Source organism: Electrona antarctica (genome assembly GCF_951216825.1).
Source record: "Electrona antarctica genome assembly, chromosome: 6".
Classification (NCBI taxonomy): Eukaryota; Metazoa; Chordata; class Actinopteri; order Myctophiformes; family Myctophidae; genus Electrona; species Electrona antarctica.
The window spans coordinates 50,314,677-50,335,642 of NC_136811.1; the positions used below are offsets into that span (position 1 = coordinate 50,314,677).

General features: G+C 45.5%; 1 protein-coding gene across 1 annotated transcript in view; it reads left to right on the forward strand.

The window, feature by feature from the left end:
• The window catches only part of LOC306925126 (regulating synaptic membrane exocytosis protein 2-like), a 203,526-nt gene that overhangs the window by 72,422 nt on the left and 110,138 nt on the right, over positions 1 to 20,966 (forward strand). The window contains exons 8-9 of the mRNA XM_079503808.1: positions 1,456 to 1,545; positions 6,389 to 6,494. Of these exons, the coding sequence (XP_079359934.1) occupies positions 1,456 to 1,545; positions 6,389 to 6,494 (196 nt within the window). The remainder of the gene's footprint in view (positions 1 to 1,455; positions 1,546 to 6,388; positions 6,495 to 20,966) is intronic.

Here is a 20,966-nt window from a genome sequence, read left to right on the forward strand (position 1 = left end):
GCAGGTTTTAGTACAGTTAGGCAGGGACGGATTAACCCCACGAGGGTCCCGGGGACACTATTTTTTGGGGTCCCCAATCCCCATATTGTGCGGGTGCGCAAGATTCCGGGGTTTTTTCATCATCTTTTTGACCTAAATTGAACACAATCAACAGCCAATGAAGGTCCCCAGGAGGGCCTCAAACCCAGTACCGCACAGTCCAATTTCCCTGAAGGGCCTCTGGGCTGCGGCCCCACCGGCCCAATGGCTAATTTGGCCCTGACAGTATAGGCCTATTCGAGTAAATGTACACTTACTTTCCAGGTTCCACCATGCAGTGCCACAGACGGGTATTATGAAGCCTTGTCCTGCTCCTTTATTACTTATGAAGGCTGATGGGCTGGAGCCAGATATGAGGGGGGGGGGGCAAAAAGCACTGACGACAGCATCTCTGCTGTGCGCGTGTGTACAGCTGTGTACAGACACGATTGTATGTCGTATGAGAGAGAACCAACCAACGCACGAACAGAGGCAGAGGAGGGGAGATGGCAAAATGAAACGAACAAACCAAAAAGAAAGAAAGAAAAAAAATACGCGACGTACGTCGTGTCGTGTGCACGAATGAACGCGTACGTAGTAGAAGTGTGTGTGCGTGTGTGTGTGTGTGTGTGTGTGTGCATGCATGCGTGTAGTTTGTGCAGTGTAGCGTGCGTGTGTGTTTGTGTGTGAGCTTAGTAAGTAAAGTGTAGCCCTACATGCAACAACGAGGGGAAATATGAGTTGAATGAGTGCAGTGTGTTGTACAGTTACAGTATGCGAGCGAGGCGGCGCAGCAGTGCAAACTGAAAGGGACATGCTTTTCTGGTCACCGTGTATGACTGTATGGGACGGTTCCCAGCGCGTTTTCTTTTCTTTCTTTTTTTCTTTTTTCGTATCGTGCCTCCTCGATCAAGATGAGATTTCGCTACAGTGAGAGAGGGACAAACAGCAAGAAGGCTCCTTACCACCGGCATTCTATTGTCGGTTATTCGGTTCAAGTTGGGAGCATTTATGACTGAATTCAAGGACTGCATCTCGTACTGAGTAGGAGGAGGAGGACGGCGGGCTCTCTCTCTCTCTCTCTCACCAAACAACCATGAAGTGATGCCAAAAACGAGAGAACAAACATGGAACTTGATTGGCGTCGTTTGGTTTAATGCGCCCCGCGGGGAGGGAGATACGAGCCAGGCCAGGCCAGGGACAGGGGTTGTCTGTCCGGACCGGAGCTGAGCTGACGAGCGCTGCCTGCAAGGTGGATGTATAATTTGTGAAGGGGAAAAAAAGAAGAAGGGGGGGAATAAGAAAGGAAAAAGGGTTCCATTACATTACAGAGGATAAAGAAACGGAGGAGAGGAAAGAGAGAGAGAGAGAGGCGGAAAAGAAGAGGCAGAAACGGGTTGAGAAAATGCAGTTTGATACATTGCGTCAGTTCTGTAGCTCGGTTCTCTCTCATTTCAACGGGGCTTTCTCGCCGCCTCAGAACATACTGCAGACGGAGCTCTTCGAGCAGGCGCTCAGCAACATCGGGTGAGTCAGTGAGTGATTCCTTTGTAAAGATTATGGCTGATTTATATTGAAGGAGGGCTTCCCCCCTGTGTACTGTGCTGTGTGCCGTGTGCCCGTGTTGGGGTTGGTATGTCAAACGAACTAGTATTCAAGGAGGGGGAGAGAGCAGGTCGGAGAGGAGAGGAGGGAGAAACGAAACGGGGTTTCGTTTATCGATCGACAGCCGCCAGCAGCCCTGCGTAATACCAGCAGCTTTTTACTGTAGCCTCTCTGTAGTACCAGAGGAGGAGAGGAGAGGAGAGGAGATGAGAAAATGCTGCAGAGATTTCCTGGCATTGCAACGCATGCAGCGACAGACAGTCAGCCAGGGATGTGTTGTTGGCTCGATCGTCATCAGCTATAGGCTACTGTATGGAGCCGTTGGTTGGTGTAGTGGTGGTGGGGCGTAAAATGATAGCACAGGCTGTCATTATTACTGTACCGGCCGTTAGGTCTATTCCCCCTATTAATGCTGCTGAGGTGTAACGCGCGCACACACACACACACACACACACACACACACACACACACACACACACACACACACACACACACACACACACACACACACACAGCCTCTGCCGTCTGGCTGCGTGCACGCGTGTGTGACGCGTGTGTCCGGCACACCGCAGTAGTAGGCTAGCATATACTGTAAGTCAGTGTGATCAACCTTTTCTCATTTAACCCCCCCCCCCCCATTTGATATTATTATTATTATTATTATTATTATTATTATTATTATTATTATTTGCTCTGAGACCTCAATCTACGAGAGAGTTACAGACAGACCTAGCCCTGAAACATGACTGTCATAAATCATGACAGTCATGACGCAACTGAAGCCAGTTTTACGCGATCGCTACATTTACACTGAAAACGTGTACATAGACATTCAGATTTCAAATATAAAGTACTCACCACGTGGGCCACGGGTGTTCGGAATTTGCGGGGACAGCGATTAGCATTGCTGCATCCCGCGTTGTTTAATAAAAATCACACCCGTGTGAACTGAGTGGTGTAAGGTATTATATAGCCTGATCAGCTGTGTTCTGACGTAATGTCTGACGTAATGAAATCAGCATCAACCAATCAGCATCAACCATGCTCATTTTTTTTGCACAGACAGACTAACACAGCCAGTTGTAGGAGTGGTTTACACCACTCAAAAAGCATGTTTATCCGAGCGCCCCGGCTACTTTTTCCTCAAACTGTGTGCGTTCGGAAAAGTCACAGTTGCACACCAGGAGCGCACTCGCCTATTAGTCTGTATTGGCAGTGCGGTCAGCGTGCCTATATCGAACAAACCCAGTGTTTCAGAATGCCACACTCCTCCCGACCGATAGGGGCGCGTAGTTGAAAGCCAATGGCAAAAAAAACAGCTCGGATAAAAATGCCTTTTATTAAACAACGAGGAATGCTGCAATGCTAATCGCTGTCCCCGCAAATTCCGAACACCCGTGGCACACGTGATGAGTACTTTATATTTGAAATCTGAATGTTTATGTAGACGTTTTCAGTGTAAATGTAGCGATCGTTTAAAACAGGCGGGAGTTAAGCCATGACTCTTGTGAAGTATATGAGCGTCATGTGTCAGACCCATATAACAGTCCATTTGGACCCCTTGTGGTTCCCCGGACCCGAGGTTGAGAAACGGTGTCATGTTACTGCTGCTGACAGCACGGGTTTAAACCTAAAGCGCTATTTCCTGCTGAAATCATTGCGACCAATCAATGGCTCTGTACTGTGTTGTTCACATGGAATATGATGATCATATTATGGCCTATACTGTCAGGACACCACAGTATTGGGACCCTTACGCAGAACAAACTCAGGAAACCACGACGAAACTTAACATCAGCAGAACACTGTCGGAGCACACAGACAGGCAACCCGTCGTTATAATCGAGCCACCTAACCAATAACACAGTGTCTCAGTGTCCCCTAATATACCTTCAAACCCATTAACTAAAGTCTCTTCAGCTTAGTAACCCAGGTGGAAACATACAATCAGTAGTGATGGAAAAAGTACTCAATGTTTTTACTTAAACAAGAGTATCAATACTGCAATGTAGAACTACTCCGTTACAAGTCAAAGTTCAGAATTCAAATTGTACTTGAGTAAAAGTACAAAAAGTATTGGCATCAACATGTACTTAGAGTACTAAAAGTAAAAGTACTCATTATGCAGAATGTTCCATTTAAAGTTTTCAAATGTATTAATGTCTTTTGAAAATAGCTTATCTACAAGCTCACAATGCGTCACGATGCGATGCATTGTGAGCTTGTAAATCGTCTATTTTTAAATGGCCGAAATGTATATAGGCTACTGTATGTTCGGAAATACCGCACCGGAGCGCACTCGCCTATTAGTTTGCATTGCACAGTGCGCTATTTCCGAACGCGCCCATACATTGTTATTGGTTGGTACTAGTAATAAGAACCTTCAGATTGTTTACAGTGTGCATGCAGGCTTTCTGTCTGGCATTTATACTGTTGTAGGCCACACAGGCTAGACGTTGATAACTTTGAAATGAGAGAGAGAGAGAGAGAGAGAGAGGTGGGTGTTGGATGTACTGGGGCATATTATGATTAGTCTGTTAAAGGCTTCATCCCTCCTGGGAGAGGGAGAGGGAGGGAGACAGAGAGAGAGAGAGAGCGCTGCCTGGTCATCTGGCCAAGTGTTGGGACGTCACGCTATTCACACAGCAGATATAGGCTTCCAAAAACACACACCCACACACACCTCTCTAGTCTCTACATGTGTGAACACAACACACCATGCAGTATGACTGGGCTGTTCACCAAAGATATATATCCAAACCTCTCTAACCCAGTGATTCTCAAACTTGTCTCCTTCTCTTTTTAATTTTAAGGACCGCCCGGTTTTTATAAGCATTATAGGCCAAGCCAAGGAGCCCCATTTGATATAACGTTCTATCTCGAGGTGGCCCCAATCTACATTGTAAAGCCCTAACCACTAGTGTACAAATGGATGGAAGAGTTACTCTCAAGAGTTACAGACCTGTAACTCAAGGACCCCATGTTGAGAATCACTGCTCTAAACAACTTCAATCTTGTTCATGTAGGTCATTTGAGTAAGTGAGAAGCAGGTTTTGATAAATATAATTTTTTTCATTTTATCAACAAAATAATTCTATTAGATCGATTAAGCTGATTAACCACAAGCCCTCTATACTATATTATACTTTGTTGTACCATGGTGGCGTGATAAAAGTAACGTAAATCTACAAGCTCTCTCTGCAAGCTCACAGTCACAACGCATCACACGGGCACGTTATGAGCTTAAATCTGCTATTTTCAATATCATAATAATTATTTGTAATCGTTCACTAATCGCAATAGAGGCAAAAGTGAAATAATCGTCATATCGATTTGAAGTCACATTTCCCAGCCTTACTACTATGCAGGCACTTGTTCCCATTTCCTATGGACAGACAGTAGGCATATAGGCAATCTGTGGCCAATCTCTGGCCAATTATCTACCTAAGATCATGCTTTATTTTATTAGTTTTTTGCCTACCTACAGTAAGCTTGGTCCGGGACACTGTACACTACAGTGTGAATGTACGGTAATGGTATGTTTGTTTTTGTTCTGCAGGATTTAGTATTGGCGTATATTGTGTTTAGAACACAATGCGTACATACTCGATTGTGCTTTTTGGGACCGTGGGGATATTATTGGTGATGTCGACAATTTGTTTGTTCTTCTGCATAGTACAGGTGTTGGTGTATAGTACTGGATATTGTTGCTTCATTATTGATGTTTTTTTGCGATCTTACCCCTGTATCTGCTCTAGCTTACAGCACTTTTTCTTACTGTGTCTGTACTACTTTCTTTGGTAACAGGTGGCATGGATTGTGTTAACTGCTGTGCTGTCTCATGGTGACTGAATGTCCTTACCCACTGGATCAAAGGTTCATCTATCTTGTCTGTGTCTTGGTCTTTACTATAGAGAGCAACTCTCTTGCCCAACTCAAAGGGTCTCGAGGTAATCTTGAGGTTAAGCTGGGTGCAGATTCTGGTCAATAAACGAAATGAAAGAAACATCCGCACTCTCTGGAGAGGTTTCGGGAGTCTTTAATAATGATCCACTCTGCTGCAGTAGTCTCCCTAAAGCGTTTACTGATTTCGTACATGTTCCTTTTCTTTAATATGGAGAGACAGGACCTACAGTATGTCTGGACAATATGTACAGTAGGCTACTGGCTGTGTCTCTTGGGGGGACAGTGGGTTTTTACTATAGAGCAGGGTGGTTTCTCAAAGTGGGTGACGGGACGCAAGTCCAGGGGTGCCCCAGAATACTTTGATATTTGGAATGCGTCAATATCACTTCAGTTTAATCACCCTCTATACTTAGTGAAACAGACCTGAATTGCACTGGACATCTGTTCTTTTTCAATCTACACCAAATCTCTTTGCCAAAAACAGCGTTGTGAGTGACACCTCGTGAGCTTAATGTAGTTCGGCTGTTTTTGGAGAATGTTCCCCCCCATCGTCAGATTCCCATTTAGTTGCGTATACCGTCATATGACACAAGGCTCTAACAATGAACAATGCACTTCATGGGTGCCGCGTGAATGAGAGAGTTATTTTCAGGGGTGCCCTGCTGAGCCACAATAGTTTGAGAAGCACTGCTCTAGACTCTAGAGCAGTGCTTCTCAAACTATTTTGGCTGGCTCTCTAGAGTCTAGAGAGACAGGTCCTCTATAATACGTATATCTGGACAACATGCAGCGTCTGTGTCTGTCGGGACGGTGCAGGGTCTTTCCCTCTTGTCTCTTTTCCCCCCTTCTGTGCCCTTAGAAATAATTTACAGCGTTGCTGGGCTCACTGCCACCTCACATTACATGGCCAGGACACTCAGGCTAAGGAAGAGGGCTGTCTGTACACAGTCAAATCCCCAGTGCTAGTATAACCGGGAGAGTGTAAAAAAAATGCTACCCAAACAGGGTCTCACGGCTCCGTTTGGGTCCCTTTTTTTTTTTACATTCTCCTGGTTAAACAAACACTGGGGATTTGTACTGCGTAGAGCAGTGCCTGGAAACTGTGGTCCAGCCATCCCTGCGTCTGACTAATTAAATTGAACTTATATTCCAGCGCTTTTTTTTTTTTTTCTTCTTTTCTCCAGCATATTTCTCATTGAAGAATTGTTTTGGAAAAAAAAGAGAGTCTCATTCTTCTTCCTAATAATGGCAGTTGCAGCATAGACGAGATAAAATGACCGGTATAGACCGAGAGCTAATGGCTTTCGTGACTTTAAAGTTTAATTGTTTTAGCGTTAATTTGATGGTCACTATTTAAAAGGCTTTTACATTAAAAAGCACTTTGCAGTTGGGGTAGTGGGCGATGAATTGAATTTGTGAATGATGTTTTTAAGGAATGAAGCGGTGCTTATTTTGAACTGGCGTCGGCCTAGATGTCACTTTGTTCCAAGTAAGCATGCCGTCCATTGATTCTGTCGCCTAAAACTATGACGAAAAATGTTTGTCGACTAACCTTTTTTCCCTGACGAAAACTAAATGGAAACTTTATGAAAACTAAGCTATGATGACTAAAACTAAGACTAAATATATTGACAATTTTGTCAACAAATAAAAGCTAGACTAAAATGTCAGGAAGAGACTAGTGGACAAGATGAGTAAAAGACACAAGTCATTTTACACTTGGTTGCATGCTGAAACTAGCAGATCTACAAGCTCACAACATGTCACACTGTCCACCCACAAACCAGTGTTTATTCCGTCGACTAAAACTCTGACAGAAACATGTTCGTCGACTACCTTTTTTCACGGACATAAAAACTAAGCTATGACCGACAAGTAAAACTAAATATATTGACCAATAAAAACGATACTAAAATGTTAGGGAGGCACTAGTGGAGAGTAGATTCAGTACTTTTATGTTTGGTTGCGCTCTGAAAATATCAGATGTGAGCTTGTAGATCGGCTATTTTCAGCGTGCAGCCAAGTGTAAAATCAGCCAGTATTATTATCAAGTGTGTGCATTGCTTTAAGCTTGTAGATCAGCATTTCTTTTCTTTTCTTTTTTCTTTTTTTTTTACAAATCAGCCAAAATTGTCCCAAAAGATATATCGGGACACTGTATTTATCATCTCTCTCTCTCTCTCTCTCTCTCTCTCTCTCTCTCTCTCTCTCATATCCAGGCTAGGTCCAGTAATGGCCTGTATGCATGCTTTTAGTTGCAGCCTCTATGTATTATGCATGCGTGCGTCAGCAGAGGTCCTAATGGGGGAACAGCAGCTAGCGGTTCTTAGAAGGCCCCAATGTTTTTGAGCCGAGGGGCCACGTACCGCCTTCGTAATACTCAGGAATACCAGAACGGGAACCCCTTTTGGTGTTTTAAGCATTATATTCTACTTTAGATATTAGAAAAATAGCAGATCTACAAGCTTGTAGATCGGCTATTTTTTTTTAATCGTGAAAAAGTGGCAAAAATCTTTGAATATATATATATTCGTTCACAGCAAACGTTTTTAAATCTTTGCTTGGGGGGGGGGGGTCCCTGGAACAACATATTTTCAGTTGGGGGTCGGCGGCCAATTACATATAGTTGTTGGGGTCCTTGACATGAAATAGTTTGAGAACCACTGACTGTTTTTTCTGAAAACTGTCTTTAGTTTAGAAGACATTTAGAAGACATTTGTAGGATCTGGTCTCAGGTCAAAAATGGGTTAAAGGGTTGGCATTATCCCGCTAATTGCTTGTCACGCTCACAACCAAGTATGACATAACTGCAAAATGGCCACCATGCAGACTGTACATGTTCAGTGGCAGTGTGTGTGTGTGTTATGTTCTAGTTCCAGAAGCATTGTGTTATGTTCTAGTTCCAGAAGCATTGTGTTATGTTCTAGTTCCAGAAGCATTGTGTTATGTTCTAGTTCCAGAAGCATTGTGTTATGTTCTAGTTCCATAAGCATTGTGTTATGTTCTAGTTCCTGAAGCATTGTGTTAATGTTCTAGTTCCAGAAGCATTGTGTTATGTTCTAGTTCCAGAAGCATTGTGTTATGTTCTAGTTCCAGAAGCATTGTGTTATGTTCTAGTTCCAGAAGCATTGTGTTATGTTCTAGTTCCAGAAGCATTGTGTTATGTTCTAGTTCCAGAAGCATTGTGTTATGTTCTAGTTCCAGAAGCATTGTGTTATGTTCTAGTTCCAGAAGCATTGTACTGCATCCACATCTGCAGCTGTGCTCAATGTGTAAACATTACTGCTGCTCATGTGTGTGTGTGTGTGTGTGTGTGTGTGTGTGTGTGTGTGTCACAGTGTGTTCAGGCAAGTCAACAGGAATAACCATCGTGTTTCCAATGGCTGGAGCTAGTTGTTGTGGACAACAAGAATTATGTTGTTGCTGTCGGGACAAAAACCCTCTATTTCACCTTTTCACTTTTCCATTTTAATACGGCTATCTTATCCGTGTGGTTTATAATCCTTGGGTTTGGATCATAATCGGGTATTCCTCTGAAACACCCCTGCTTTTTACACCTCCCGCCTCTCACCTTCTCTTCCTCCCTTCTCTTCCTCTTCACTTCCCTCAGCAGCGGGTTGGTTGCCATAGTGATATTGTAAGGATCAATAGGAACTAAGGATGAGGCCCCCCCCCCACCGTCTTAATCCTAGTGTTGGGGTAGCCTGTCCTGATGGAGGGTGTGAGTGGGTGTGAGAGAGCGAGGGATGCCCTCTTCTAGACACGTGTGTGTGTGTGTGTGTGTGTGTGTGTGTGTGTGTGTGTGTGTGTGTGTGTGTGTGTGTGTGTGTGTGTGTGTGTGTGTGTGTGTGTGTGTGTGTGTGTGTGTGTGCGTGTGCGTGTGGCGTGCGTGTGTGTAATGACCTATAGCCTTCATGCAAAGCAGGGGTAGGTCCTATGGTGTAGAGTGCAGACAGACACGAGTAACTCGAAAGAATCAAACCAGGCGACTACAATACACACATCTATTATTATATACAGTAGATTTGTTTGGCACGACGCATCCCGGAGCCATGTGCATGCATGCACAATGCACCCTACGGGGAACATTGGTATCTTAACCTGGATAACTTCGATAGTCTAACACTCTACCTAACCTTACGTGGAGGCGAGGGATATGTGAGGGATATGAATATGTTGGGATATGTTGTTCCACGGACCCCCCCAGAAGCAAAGATTTGAGTTAAAAACATTTGCTACAAGCTCGTGGTGCGGCACTCGGTGTCGCGCTACGAGCTCGTAGATCTGCAATCGTATTGTGCCAAATATTATAAGACGACGACGATTATTTTTAGGATATTTCCATTGGGAAGAAAACGTAGTCTTCAGGCCAATAGGGTATTTTTCAACAGCTTGAAATAACGGTTAAATTGGTTAAAAGCTAAGGCGACACAGATGCTTTCCAGGTCTACACAACTGGACCCTTTTAGCTCAGTTAAGATATACATCAACAGCTCTGGTCCTCATCCTGTGACCTTCATGAATGTACTGTAGATAATGGCACACAAAAGGAACCTGACTTCCTACTACTTCTTTCATTAGAGGTCGTCTGAAAGAGTGGATAGTAGACTGGGCGATATCAGCTGGCTTTGCAGTTTTCTGATCCCGTCTAGGTCAGATATGACTTCACTCAGTGCAGTTCATTGGGCCGCCTCAGCATCACGTTCTCATTCACATGATTCACTTCATCCAATCACTCACTCACTCACTCCATCTTCATACCGGCTATTTAAACTGGAAGTTTGCACTGCTCATCCTGCCTGCTTGCTGCTGACACTGCTGCTGCACTGCTGTCTGCTTAAAGTTTTGCTGCTCACCCTCCTCCACCCCAGCTACCACCTGTCGTTTTGAATCTGCTGTTTAGGTACGGGGGGATTCGGAGTCCCTATGGTTGGGACTAGTGATGCACCGAATATTCGGCCGCAGAAAATATTCGGCAGAAAATGGCTAAAAATGCATTTTCAGCCTATTCGGTTTCGGCCCGAATAGGCAGAAAATATATCACCAAATAGTGTATGCAATTAATGCATTCAAAAGAGCTGAATAAATGTTTTATGGACCCATAATAGTGATTATTATTTAAGTTAAGTTTTGCCATAACCATTTATTTTGCCATAAATCAGGTAGCTTTAAGGTACGGCCATGACAGCAATGGTAGGAAAAAAGATATATAATATTAATCATAATCGGATTTTCGGTATTCGGTTTCGGCCAACAATTTCCCTTTCGGTGCATCCATAGTTGGGACTGATGCGCTTGATCAGAGTACCTAAAAAGCAGAAACCAATTCATCGCCAAACCATAATAAATATATTACTCATTTTATATTCAATATATATATAGTTGTAGAGTTGTCCTGACTGAACTATAGACTAGACTGACACGTCGCGAAACGGAGACCTTCTTTTTCCCAGGCGGCCTCTCTACCAACTCGGTAGAGGCTTAGAGTATATATTAATAGAGACGGCACCCGGAGGAAACCCAGAGGCGTTTTTGTGCAGTCTGTGTTTTTATTTCTTTATTGCACAGCTGCCCCCCCTTTGCCAACTTGTAGACTTTTGTATTGTTCTTAATGAACTTTTAATCTGTTTAAATCAATGACCTCTTCCATACAGGAAAGGATTCCAAATACGCCAGCTGGCTTCTTCCTTTCCTTGCATTGTATTTTTGTTCTTCGATATGTTATTGTCAATTTTTTGTACTATGTGTGCTAAATAAATAAACCTAAACCTAAAACCTGAAATGGACATAGTGGCCGAATTTGGTATTGCAGCGTTGGGCCACAGCTGGTCCGTTGACTATCATTGCGCACGTTCATGATGACACGTGAACGCTGTTTCATACGTGAACGAGTGCAATGATAGTCAACGGCCATCACTTAACCCACTTTAACCCTATTTTATACTTTGGCAGTTCGAAGATATCAGGTCATACTGTTATTTGCCATTATGTCAAAACATCTCAAAATCATGAGAAACGTGGAATGATTTTGAGAACTTTTGACACAAAATCTTCTGTAATTAGGTCAAAATGGTGTCCTTTCTCCTTGACATGAAACTGTTTTGAGAATCACTACCGGGAGGACAGACATATATAGACTGATGCCATGGCTGTTAAAACACCCTTCAAAGTCATGGCTTCCTTATTTCCTCCCTTTCCTTCCCTGACCACCCCTAGAGATCAGATCAACTGCTATCCTAAAACCTAATGAACTAATAAACAGAGGGAATTAAATGAATATTACACAGGGAAGGGGGAGGTGGGGGGGGGGGGAGGGGGGTCATTAACTCATTCAGACCTGACGTCGAAATGAAAAAAAAAAAGTCTTCTGAAAGAATATATATATTCAAAGATTTGTGCCGCATTTTCACGATTTTTCAAAAATAGCAGACCTACAAGCTCGTAGCGCGCCACTCGGTGGCGCGCTATGAGCTTGTAGATCTGCTATTTTTCAATAGCTAAAGAATTACATAATGCCTAGTTAAAACACCAAAAGGGGTTCCCGCCCAGAATGGGTTAAAGGCAGCCAGCAGTCTTCAGAAATAACGAAGGCACTAGGAAGAGGGAGGAGGCATTTATTTAGTGGAGATCCTTACTTCCTCCTCACTGGTGTTTACTCAGCATCTGCCTGCCAGAGGGGACCACAATTAAAAAAAATATATAATGTATCAAAAAATGTACTTAACAGCACCAAAGTAAAAGTGCTCACCGTTTTGTATGGGCTCATTAAAGGTCTATCTTTAGGTTTAAAACAAAGTTTTTTGTTAAAGGGTCAACTCATTATATTCTGATAGTAATCACTGCTATAGAGTGTAGGAGGAGAGTATACCCAGGGATGTCACATCATGGAGGAGGATCATACTTTGCGACACAAATGAACAGCGCTAACTGTACACGCGTGTGAAGAAGCGGGGTCGGGGCGCAGTCGGCACACAGTGCAATGTTTGCAAAAATATGGAAATAATGAGTCTCACTGAGCTTCTGGAATAACATTGGTGCTGCAAAAAAAGAGCATTTGAGTAGGATGGAATTGGCAAATCACCTTCTGTCTTCGGAAGAGCTGGAGAGACGGGGGGACCCCTGTTGCGTTGCGTGCGTGCGTGGCGTGGCGTGCGTGCGTGCGTGGGTGTGTGCGTGCGTGCGTGCGTGCGTGCGTGCGTGCGTGCGTGGCGTGCGTGGCGTGCGTGGCGTGCGTGCGTGTGTGCGTGTGCGTGTGTACTTGTAAACTTGTGAGAGCCAGAAGTAGAATCACGAAAATGTTTTGTTTTCTGGGTAAAAGTGTGGATTTAGGCTTTATTATTCCATATATCCAGCTTTGTGGGTGTTCGCAGATTCCCTTTCAGTGATGTGATGGACCAATTACGAAGACACATCGCTGTCTGCCTTCGTTCAAAATGCTCGGTGTGTGTGTGTGTGTGTGTGTGTGTGTGTGTGTGTGTGTGTGTGTGTGTGTGTGTGTGTGTGTGTGTGTGTGTGTGTGTGTGTGTGTGTGTGTGTGTGTGTGTGTGTGTGTGTGTGTGTGTGTGTGTGTGTGTGTGTGTGTGTGTGTGTGTGTGTGTGTGTGTGCGTCTCACTCAGATCGCACTGCTACATAGACGCGCGTCGTTAGACTTGAGCGAGCCACAGGCGCGCAAGCTTCTAGTAGTAATACAAACAAACGTTTGTGTGTGTGAGCGTGTGTGTGAGCGTGTGTGTGTGTGTGTGAGTGTGTGTGTGTGTGAGCGTGTGTGTGTGTAGTGTTTGTGTGTGAGTGTGTGTGTGTGTAGTGTTTGTGTGTGAGTGTGTGTGTGTGTAGTGTTTGTGTGTGAGTGTGTGTGTGTGTGTGTGAGCGTGTGTGTGTGTAGTGTTTGTGTGTGAGTGTGTGTGTGTGTAGTGTTTGTGTGTGAGTGTGTGTGTGTGAGTGTGTGTGTGTGTGTGTGTGTGTGTGTGTGTGTGTGTGTGTAGTGTTTGTGTGTGAGTGTGTGTGTGTGTGTGAGTGTGTGTGTGTGTGTGTGTGTGTGTGTGTGTGTGTGTGTGTGTGTAGTGTTTGTGTGTGAGTGTGTGTGTGTGAGTGTGTGTGTGTGTGTGTGTGTGTGTGTGTGTATGTGTAGTGTTTGTGTGTGAGTGTGTGTGTGTGTGTGAGTGTGAGTGTGAGTGTGTGTGTGTGTATGTGTAGTGTTTGTGTGTGAGTGTGTGTGTGTGCTTATTTAAGATGACATTAGACCGAGAAGAAAAGAGGGGGATTTCAAAAGGGGGACAAAACAGCTACTCAGTTCAAACACATTGAACAAGATACTTAAATGGATGGCCTGCACGTGTGTGCGTGCGTGCGTGCGTGCGTGCGTGCGTGCGTGCGTGCGTGCGTGCGTGCGTGCGTGCGTGCGTGCGTGTTTGTGATGGCTGTGCATGGGAGATGGCTTCCACTGAAAACAACCGAAAGACTGAAAGGCGGCCACACAATGTCCCACTGTAACTTGACCCTCAGCGACATTGCTAAGAGCGATGGTCACATACACACACACACGCACGCGCGCACACCGCACACGCACACGCGTGTACCTATTCAACCTTTTGAGGGAATCAGTCGCGCTCTGTGAGCATGAAAAGAGGCCCAGATCTCAGCACTCCATCCCGGCCAGTGTCTCTCCGCTCTGAAGTACATCTATGTTCTTTTGTTGAGGACGGTCCCCCTCTTGGCTCGACGACCTCTCTCTCTCTCTGTGTGCTTTCCTCCTCCCCTTTCACTTTAGCCATGTCTTCCCTCAGAGAATATTGCCTGTCCCTCCATGTTGTCCCATGCACCGCCCCCACTGGACAGTACCATCTCACTGAGTGACATCCTCAGTGGCGTGCACAGATAGACACTAGGGGGTGCTAGAGCACCCCCTGCCCCTTTGGCAATGTGCCCTTTTGAAAAAAGAAAAAAAACTTTTATTTTTATTTTTAATTTTTTTTGTACACTGTACAGTATGTGGACCATGGTGACATTGATCAATTCTTAATAAAAAGCTTCTAATATATTATTTATTCCCCAGAATCTATAAATCTCACACTATTTAGGCAACCGGCCGGTTCCACGCGCTGCACAAGGTGCCCTTTTTTTTCCTTGAGCACCTGCCCCTCTAAATGTCTGTGCACGCCACTGGACATCATCACATGTCCCACCCTACAGCCCCTATATGGGCGCTGTACTCAGACATGTCACAATTATTACATCATTGTCTAATCTATAGGGATGTTCCGATGACGCTATTTTGCTCCCGATCCGATTCCAATCATTTGATTTTGAGTATGTGCCGCTATCGTTTTTTCCCGATCCGATATTTATATTTTTACAGAACATTCACAATAGTACAATATCCAAAATCACAGTCTAATATCATGATATGGATATTAATATAATACATATATAATATGTAATATATATATAATATATACAGATATAATATTAATACTAGTAGGGATGTCCCGATCACATTTTTTTTGCTCCTGATCCGATTCCGATCATTTGAAAATGGGCATGATCCTATCCCCTATTTCCGATCACGTGATCGGTTCGGGACAACCCTATAGTCTAATCGTAATGATTTGAGGTAATGGCAATTATTTTTGCATAATCGTCAATTGAAAAATCTATTGAAAATTCGTGAAAACGTGGCGCAAAACGTTTTAAACTCTAATCTTTGCTTCTGGAGGGTTCCTGGAACAACATATTTTCAGATGGGGGTCGACGGCCAATTACTTATAATGTTTGGGGCCCTTGACATGAAATAGTTTGAGCACCACTGACATAGAAACATAGGTTTTTCAGAAAACTGTCATGACATTTTGTAGAATCTGCCTCAGGCCCATATGGCTGAGCGGAGTCCCACAGGCCTCTATACTATTATTGTGGGGAAGGTCTTGAAAATAGCGGCGATGGACAAGCTCACAACGTGTCGGAGGGCCACGTGTTTATTTTTCATCGTTGTACTCACCCAGTGATGTCTTGAATAGGCTACAAGGAGAATTGTCATTTGTATTACGTTCCGTTTAAGGTTTTTGGGTGAACTATAGTACTTTAACTGACCTTTTAGTTTTGTTTTTTTTGGTTGATGTGATAGTTTATTTTATATCAAAAGTTTTAAATAATGGTGATGCTGATTTGAAGTCATGTGGTCCAGCCAGACCTACAGTATATCTTTGGAGGAGGCTGAGGATATTAGCCTATGAATGCTGAGACCGCCACTAGCCACCTGGCTACCAGCTTTCATCTCTCTCTCTCTCTCTCTCTCTCTCTCTCTCTCTCTCTGACACTCACAAAACAGAAAAAGGCATATTGATTCTGATTTCACGCTGTATATCTCTCTCACTATTCAGCCATCCCTACTTTATCGCTCTCTGTCCACCTCTCGCTCTCTCTCTCTCTCTCTCTCTCTCTCTCTCTCTCTCTCTCTCTCTTTCTCTCTCTCTGTCTCTCCATGCCTCTCTCTCTCTGTCTCTCCATGCCTCTCTCTCTGTCTCTCTTTCTCTCTCTCTGTCTCTCCATGCCTCTCTGTCTCTCCATGCCTCTCTCCCTCTGTCTCTCTTTCTCTCTCTCTGTCTCTCCATGCCTCTCTCTCTCTGTCTCTCCATGCCTCTCTCTCTCTGTCTCTCTTTCTCTCTCTCTGTCTCTCCATGCCTCTCTCTCTCTGTCTCTCTTTCTCTCTCTCTGTCTCTCCATGCCTCTCTCTCTCTCTCTCTGTCTCTCCATGCCTCTCTCTCTCTCTCTCTCTCTCTCCATGCCTCTCTCTGTCTCTCTGTCTCTCCATGCCTCTCTCTCTCTGTCTCTCCATGCCTCTCTCTCTCTCTCTGTCTCTCCATGCCTCTGTCTCTCTCTCTGTCTCTCCATGCCTCTCTCTCTGTCTCTGTCTCTCCATGCCTCTCTCTCTCTCTCTGTCTCTCCATGCCTCTCTCTCTGTCTCTCCATGCCTCTCTCTCTCTCTCTCTCTGTCTCTCCATGCCTCTCTCTCTCTCTCTGTCTCTCCATGCCTCTCTCTCTCTCTCTGTCTCTCCATGCCTCTCTCTCTCTCTCTCTGTCTCTCCATGCCTCTCTCTCTCTCTGTCTCTCCATGCCTCTCTCTCTCTCTCTCTCTCTCTCTCTCTCTCTCTCTCTCTCTCTCTCTCTCTCTCTCTCTCTCTCTCTCTCTCTCTCTCTCTCTCTCTCTCTCTCTCTCTGTCTCTCCATGCCTCTCTCTCTCTGTCTCTCCATGCCTCTCTCTCTCTCTCTCTCTCTCTCTCTCTCTCTCTCTCTGTCTCTCCATGCCTCTCTCTCTCTGTCTCTCCATGCCTCTCTCTCTCTCTCTGTCTCTCCATGCCTCTCTCTCTCTCTCTGTCTCTCCATGCCTCTCTCTCTCTCTCTCTCTCTCTCTCTCTCTCTCTCTCTCTCTCTCTCTCTCTCTCTCTGTCTCTCCATGCCTCTCTCTCTGTCTCTCCATGCCTCTCTCTCTCTCCCTCCAGCCCCCTCCAGTCCTATCCATGCAGTATAAAACACCCAGTGCAATAAAGCAGGTCTCTCCCTCCCCTTCTTTCCGCCACCTGCACGTGTCTCTCGACGAGGGGGGAGAAACCCCCCCCCCAATAAAGGCCTAAGGCTGGCTTAATTACAGCTGCTGAGCTCCACGAGGTGGGCCGCTATACCCCTTAACAGCAACGCAGGTGGGCTGAGAGTGGAAGGGCGTGTGGGCATGTGGGGGCCAAGAGCTGGCCCATATCGTTTAGGAGTGGTGGAGGAGTCCATGTGGGGGCCAAGAGCTGGCCCATATCGTTTAGGAGTGGTGGAGGAGTCCATGTTGTGGCCAAGAGCTGGCCCATATCGTTTAGGAGTGGTTGAGGAGTCCATGTGGGGGCCAAGAGCTGGCCCATATCGTTTAGGAGTGGTGGAGGAGTCCATGTTGTGGCCAAGAGCTGGCCCATATCATTTAGGAGTGGTTGAGGAGTCCATGTTGGGGCCAAGAGCATGGCCCATATCGTTTAGGAGTGGTGGAGGAGTCCATGTTGTGGCCAAGAGCTGGCCCATATCGTTTAGGAGTGGTTGAGGAGTCCATGTTGGGGCCAAGAGCATGGCCCATATCGTTTAGGAGTGGTTGAGGAGTCCATTTTGTGGCCAAGAGCATGGCCCATATCGTTTAGGAGTGGTGGAGGAGTCCATGTTGTGGCCAAGAGCTGGCCCATATCATTTAGGAGTGGTGGAGGAGTCCATGTTGTGGCCAAGAGCTGGCCCATATCGTTTAGGAGTGGGGGAGGAGTCCATGTTGTGGCCAAGAGCTGGCCCATATCGTTTAGGAGTGGTTGAGGAGTCCATGTTGGGGCCAAGAGCATGGCCCATATCGTTTAGGAGTGGTTGAGGAGTCCATTTTGTGGCCAAGAGCATGGCCCATATCGTTTAGGAGTGGTGGAGGAGTCCATGTTGTGGCCAAGAGCTGGCCCATATCGTTTAGGAGTGGTGGAGGAGTCCATGTTGTGGCCAAGAGCTGGCCCATATCGTTTAGGAGTGGGGGAGGAGTCCATGTTGTGGCCAAGAGCTGGCCCATATCGTTTAGGAGTGGTTGAGGTGTCCATGTGGGGGCCAAGAGCATGGCCCATATCGTTTAGGAGTGGTTGAGGAGTCCATGTTGTGGCCAAGAGCATGGCCCATATCGATTAGGAGTGGTGGAGGAGTCCATGTTGTGGCCAAGAGCTGGCCCATATCGTTTAGGAGTGGTTGAGGAGTCCATGTTGTGGCCAAGAGCATGGCCCATATCGTTTAGGAGTGGTTGAGGTGTCCTGGCCTACACTCCCATGCTTGTGGTTAGGGTCAGGTTAGGGTTTGAGTATAAAGTATAAAGTTGGGCTTAAAAAAGTCTTGTAAAAAGTTCTTAGTACTGTAAATGTATCGGTACTTTATTTTATTTTACCATGGATGGATGGGTGGGTGGGTGGGTGGGTGGGTGGATGGGTGGATGGATGGATGGATGGATGGATGGATGGATGGATGGATGGATGGGTGGGTGGGTGGGTGGGTGGAGGATGGATGGATGGATGGATGGCAGTGGTGGAAAAAGTATTCACATTTTTTACTTAAGTACAGTAAAAGTACTGCAATTGTAGAACTATACTTTGTAAAAGTAAAAGTCCAGAATAGATGGAAGGATGGTGGAAGTATACTGTAATTGGGGAGTGATTATGCCATCCTCTCCGTGGCCACCATCACTGCACTAGTGTTCTCCAATCAGGCCTCTCTTGTTCTGACAAGCTGTACGCAGCCAGCCAGCCAGCCAGTCAGCCAGCCAGCCAGCCAGTCAGTCAGTCAGTCAGTCAGTCAGTCAGTCAGTCAGCCAGCCAGCCAGCCAGCCAGTCAGTCAGTCAGTCAGTCAGTCAGCCAGTCAGTCAGTCAGTCAGTCAGTCAGTCAGTCAGTCAGTCAGTCAGTCAGCCAGCCAGCCAGCCAGCCAGTCAGTCAGTCAGTCAGTCAGTCAGTCAGTCAGTCAGTCAGCCAGTGTTGTTTTCGTCGACTAATAATAAGACCAGTTTCATTGGCGGAAACTAAATGAAAACTAAGCTATGATGACTAAAAGTAAGACTAAATATATAGCAAATTAATACTAGACTAAAATGTTAGGAAGGGACTAGTGGACAAGAGAGCCAGTATAAATAAAAGACAATTCATTTTACACTTGGATCATTACGACGGCATCAAGGCGCGACAAAATACATTTCAGTCGACTAAATCGACTGTAGATTTAGTCGACTTAAATCTTATGATAAACACACTAAAACATTCCAGGTGACTAAAATGTGACTAAAACTAAATTAAGTTTCATTCCAAAGACTATGACTAGACTAAAATAGAAATGTGCTGCTAAAAACAACACTGCAGCCAGCCAGCCAGCCTGTGGTACCATAGAGCGCCGAAGTCCTGAGGTCACTCGCTCATCCCCTCCATTCCCCTGGTTCTAAAGTCCTGACGTCACTCGCTCATCCCCTCCATTCCCCCTGGTTCTAAAGTCCTGACGTCACTCGCTCATCCCCTCCATTCCCCTGGTTCTAAAGTCCTGACGTCACTCGCTCATCCCTCCATTCCCCTGGTTCTAAAGTCCTGACGTCACTCGCTCATCCCCTCCATTCCCCTGGTTCTAAAGTCCTGACGTCACTCCGCTCATCCCCTCCATTCCCCTGGTTCTAAAGTCCTGACGTCACTCGCTCATCCCCTCCATTCCCCTGGTTCTAACAGTCCTGACGTCACTCGCTCATCCCCTCCATTCCCCTGGTTCTAAAGTCCTGACGTCACTCGCTCATCCCCTCCATTCCCCTGGTTCACGGAAGTAGTTTCTCTATGGAGAATAACATGGGCTCAAAATCGTCTCATAAAAGCATTGTGGTCCAAAAATAAACAAGTTGTCTCTGCGTTATTGTCAGGGAGGTGTCACACACACACACACACACACACACACACACACACACACACACACACACACACACACACACACACACACACACACACACACACACACACACACACACACACACACACACACACACACACACACACTAGTTTTCCCTTTTTTTGTGTGTGTGTCAGTGTGTGTATAATTGATGTGTTTTAAAAATAGGGCCCTGTGGTGGTGGTGGTGCTGGAGGTCCAGAGGTGATGTGTGCAGTGCTCACCGGTGTGGAACAAAGTTATACATTTAAATGGAAACGCTGGGCTGAGTGAGGAACGCTCCCATCACGTTGTTCTAACAGTTCCACTTCGCTCAATTTACCATTCGGTTCATTATAAATACTGTCATTTGCGCCGTGCGACTGTAATTATTCATGTGTTCACGTGCCATTCGTTGCACACCGCTCCAATGACTGGCCGCCGTGTGTGTCCCACAAAAAAATGGAGAGGACCTGGCTGTGATGTCATTGTGTTTTTTCTATTAATTTGGTCATTAAGGTCCACAGAATGAGAGGTCGGCTCTGCCGCGAAAAAACTTTTTTGTAGACCCCACCATAGACAACGAATATAAGGCAAAATGTCATCATACTTTAAGTAGCATGTGACATGTCTAACTAGGGGGTTTTCATGATTCTGAATCCATTCCAAGCATTCTCAAAATTGCACTTAAGTACAGTACTTAAGTAAATGTACTTAGTTACTTTACACCACTGGACTTCCCCCAACCCAGCCCTTGACGCTGTGTGTCGAGCGTAGGGAGGCATTGGGTGTCATGTTTTTATAGTCCCTTCATATGACTGCTGGGGATAGAAGGGAGCTCAGCCTCCCAGTCTCAGGGCAGACCCTGTTAACTGCAAGGCCACTGAGCCCAACAACCTCCCCAGTCTCAGGGCAGACCCTGTTAACTGCAAGGCCACTGAGCCCGACAACCTCCCAGTCTCAGGACAGACCCTGTTAACTGCAAGGCCACTGCAGCCCAAC